Source organism: Charadrius vociferus, unplaced genomic scaffold (assembly GCF_000708025.1).
Source record: "Charadrius vociferus isolate BGI_N301 unplaced genomic scaffold, ASM70802v2 scaffold817, whole genome shotgun sequence".
Taxonomy (NCBI): Eukaryota; Metazoa; Chordata; class Aves; order Charadriiformes; family Charadriidae; genus Charadrius; species Charadrius vociferus.
The window spans coordinates 34978-39506 of record NW_009649164.1 but is presented as its reverse complement, the minus strand read 5'-3'; the positions used below and the strand labels follow the sequence as shown (position 1 = coordinate 39506).

At 59.1% G+C, this 4529-nt stretch overlaps 1 protein-coding gene across 1 annotated transcript in view; it reads right to left on the bottom strand.

The window, feature by feature from the left end:
- Positions 1-951: 951 nt before the first annotated feature.
- LOC104289446 (chromodomain-helicase-DNA-binding protein 3-like) overlaps positions 952-4529 on the bottom strand; it is a 15144-nt gene continuing 11566 nt past the window's right edge. The window contains exons 7-9 of the mRNA XM_009888382.1: positions 3865-4096; positions 2016-2182; positions 952-1218 (exon numbers count right to left, since the gene is read on the bottom strand). Of these exons, the coding sequence (XP_009886684.1) occupies positions 952-1218; positions 2016-2182; positions 3865-4096 (666 nt within the window). The remainder of the gene's footprint in view (positions 1219-2015; positions 2183-3864; positions 4097-4529) is intronic.

The window sequence follows — 4529 nt, the reverse complement described above, 5'->3', positions numbered from 1 at the left end:
TGCCCAGGGCACCAGGACTCCCCTCAGTGCCTCCCAGTCAGTCCCAGTATCCCCCCAGTACTGACAGAGCTCACTCCCAGTGCCTCCCATTCTCCCAACAACGCACCCAGTGCCTCCCAGTTCCCCTGTACCCACCTTTGTCCTTCCTGGGTGCAGGTGCCAAATCTATTAGAATTCTCCCCAGTGTGTCCCAGTATCCTCCCACTCTGTCTCAGTGCCCTCCCAGTGCCCTCCCAGTAACTCCCGAGGAACATTCCAGTAGTTTCCAGCACTCCCAGTTGCACTGCACCCACCTTGGTCCTGGGTGCAGGTAGCCAGTGCATCGGGACTCCCCCCAGTGCCTCCCAGTACCCTGCTAGTGCCTCCCAGCCTATCCCAGTACCTGACCAGTCTGCTCCAGTGTTCTCCTGATGCATCCCAGAACCTTACCAGTGCCTCCCAAACCCTCCCAGTACCTAACCAGTCTGCTCCAGCATCCTCCCAGTGTGTCCCAGTACCTGACCAGTCTGCTCCAGAGTCCTCCCAATGTGTCCCAGTGCTTCCCAGTCTGTCCCAATGTCCTCCCAAACGCTCCCAGTACCTGACCAGTCTGCTCCAGCGTCCTCCCAATGCATCCCAGTACCTTACCAGTGCCTCCCAGTGTCCTCAGCTGCCCTGTACCCACCCCAGTTCTCCTAGGCAAGGGTACCCAGTGCATCAGAACCCCTCCCAGTAACTCCCAGTGTGTTCCAGGTCCCCCCAGTGCCTTCCCAGTGCCTACCAGTGCCCACCTTGGTCCCCCTGGACAGCATCATTGCAGTTGACCTGCTTGTGCACTCGCTTGCCCTTGCCCCTGTTGCCCATCATGTCTTCCCAGTACCTTCCCAGTGTCTCCCAGTACCTTCCCAGTGCCTCCCAGTGCCCACCTTAGTCATCTTAGGTGGCATCATTGTAGCTGACCTGCTTGTGTGCCTACTTGCCCTTGCCCAGGTTGCACGCCAGGTCCTCCCAGTGCCTCCTAGTGCATTCCCAGTGCCTCCCAGTAACTTCCCAGTGCCCACCTTGGTCCTCCTGGGCAGCATCGTTGTAGTTGACCTGCTTGCGCACCCGCTTGCCCTTGCCCAGGTTGCGTGCCAGGTCCTCCTGCTGCTGCTCGTAGTGGTGTCGCAGCAGCTTCTCCCAGTAGTCGGGGTCGACGTTCTCCTCCTGCTTGATGATCTCCCGCTCGATCTCCTCGATCTGCCGGCACACGCACCGTCAGGGCCACCCGGAGCACCCGCAGGAACCTGGTCGGCCTGAGGTTGCCACCACCAGGACGCTCCAGCGTCCCCACCACCATCATCTCCACTGTCCCCAACTCCATCAGCTCCACCTGCATCGTCCCCCATCCCCATCACCTCCCATCCCCATCGTCCCCACCACCATCATCTCCACTGTCCCCCTTGTCTCCGTCAGGCCCCATCTCCATCACCTCCACTTCTATCATCCCCATCACCTCCCATCCCCATCGTCCCCACCACCATCATCTCCACTGCCCCCCTTGTCTCCGTCCGGCCCCATCTCCATCACCTCCCCTTCTATCATCCCCATCACCCCCCTCTCCACCTCCATCATAATCACCTCCATCATGCCCATCATCTGCATCTCCATTGTCCCCATCATCATCCTATGTCCACCACCTCCACCTCTATCATCCCCATCCCCTCCACCATCTCCACTATTCCCATCACCTCCATCTCTATCATACTCATCTTCATCGTCCCCATCACCTCCACCTCCATCATACTCATTTACATCTCTGTTGTCCCCATCATCTACATCTCCATCACCCCCATCATCTACATCCCTATTGTCCCCATCATCCCACCTCCATCACCTCCACCTCCGTCATCCCCATCACCTCCATCATCCCCACCGTCCCCATCATCCCACCTCCATCACCTCCACCACCGTCCCCATCACCTCTATCATCTCAATCGTCCCGACCTCCTTCACATCCTATCTCGTGTCCCCCTCTCCCCGTTCCCCGTGCGCACCTTGTCCTCCTCACGCACGACGTACTGGGCCACCTTGAAGGAGCTGAGATACTCGTTCATGTTCTGCACGTCGGCATCATCGGTGGCATCCTGGTTGCGGTCAAGCAGCCGGGCGATGGCTTCGTTGTCGTAGTGGATGACGCTGCTGTCCTCCTCCTTGTTCTCCCCTGCGCCGGCGACACGCTGCTGACACGGCCTGACTTGGTCCAGCAGGGCCTGGCATGGCTCAACTTGGCCTTGGCATGCTCCAACATGGCCCAGCATGGCCTGACATGACCTAGCACGGCCCAGCATGGCGCAGTACAGCCCAATGTGGTCCAACATGGTACAACATGGCCTCACACAGCCCAGCATGGTCCAACATGGCCTCACACGGCTCAACATGGTCCAGCATAGTCTCACATGGCTCAACATAATCCAACACGGCCCAACACAGCCTGACATGACCTCGCATGGCCCAGCATGGCCCAATACAGCCCAACAAGGTCAAATATGGCCTAACATGGCCTCACACAGCCCAACATGGCCTCACACATGGCCTCACGCAGTTCAGTATGGTCCAACATGGCCCAGCATGAGCTAGTACGGCCCAGCACGGCCCAATACAGCCCAACGTGGCCCAGTATGGTCCAACATGTCCTCACAGGGCCCAACGCAGCCTGACATGACCTAGTATGGCCCAGCACAGCCCAATACAGCCCAACATGGCCCAACGGGGCCTCACACAGCCCAACAATGTCCAGCATGGCCCAACATGGCACAGTATGGCCATGCACAGTCCAGTGCCGCCCAGTATGGTCCAATATAGCCTCACACAGCCCAACATGGCTCAACGTGGTCCAACATGGCCTGAAATGACCTAGCACAGCCCAGCATGGCCCAACATGGTCCAGCACAGCCCAAGACAGCTCAACATAGCCCATCACGGCCCAACACAGCCCAGCATGGACCAATACAGTCCAATATGGTGGTTCAATATGGTCCAACATGACCCAACGTGGCCTGACACAGGTCAACATGGTCCAACATGCTCCAACACAGTCTGACATGCCCCACCATGGCCTGGCACCACCCAACGCAGGCTGACACGGTCCAACATAGCCTGACGTGGCCCAACATGGCCTGACACACACTGACGTGGATTGTCATGGCCTAGTAGAGCACGGCACAGCCTCACACGTCTGATCACCACCTCACGTGTTCCCTCACAGCCCCTCACACCCCATCACAGCCTCACACCCGCTGTCATAGCCTCACGTGTCCCATCAAGGCCTCACATGTTCCATCATGGCCCCACATGCCCCACCACAGCCTCATGGGCACCATCATGTTCCTGCATGTCCCATCATGGCTTTCCATGACCTGTCACAGCCCCATCATGACCTCACATGTCCCATCATAGCCTTGCATGTCCCACCATGGCCTCACGCATGCCACCATGGCCTCACATGTCCCATCATGACCTCATCATGATGCTGCGCATCCCATCATAGGTTTGCATAACATTTCATGGCCTTGCACGTCCTGCCAAGGCCTCACACATGCCATCACAATCTCAAACGTCCCACCATAGCTTTCCATGACCCACTGTGACCTTGCATGTCCCACCACAGTTCTGCATGACCCATCATGGCCCCATCATGACCTTGCACATCCCAGCATGGTTTTGCAAGCCCAGTCACAGCCCACCATATCCCACCATAGCCTCCCATGGCCCACCACTCCCTCCCATATCTCATCACGTCCCACGTCCCACCATAGCTTCCCACAGCCCACCACGGCCTCCCACAACTCCCCCAAAGACCGGTACACCCTGTCCCACCCGTCCCCAATCCCGTTGGGCGCTGACCCTCATTCTCATCCTTGAAGAGCTCCTCAGTGCCAAACTTGAGGATGTCATCAAGCTCCTGCTTGGACATGGAGCCCGCCTTGGAGCCCAGCCCCGGGCGCACCACCAAGTGCGTCAGCATCATCTTGCGCTTGGCCACCTGCGTGATGCGTTCTTCCACCGATGCCCGCGTGACAAACCGGTAGATCATCACCTTGTTGGCCTGGCCGATGCGGTGCGCCCGGCTGAAGGCCTGTGGGGATGGAGACGTGTCAAGAGAAGGGATGGGGAGATGGGGGACACGTCAGGGCAGGGAAGTGGTGGTCAGGGACAGGGTAAGGGGACGTCAGTAGGGACACTGTGGTGGGGGACGTGCTGAGGGCAACATCAGAGCAGGGACATGGTGGTGGGAGACGTGGTGGGGGACATCAGCAGGGACACTGTGGTGGGGGACACGGTGAGGGGAACATCAGAGCAGGGACATGGCAGTGGGAGATGTGGTAGGGGACATCTGCAGGGACAAGGCCATGAGGGGACACGTCAGAGCAGGGACACAGTGGCAGGGGACGCACCAGAGCAGGGATGCGGTGGTGGGGGGCCGTGGTGGCAGTGGGTGACAGTGACACAGTGGGGAACACAAGGGACAGGGCGGGGGGAAAGGGGGGGGGGGAGGGTGGGGGGCAGGG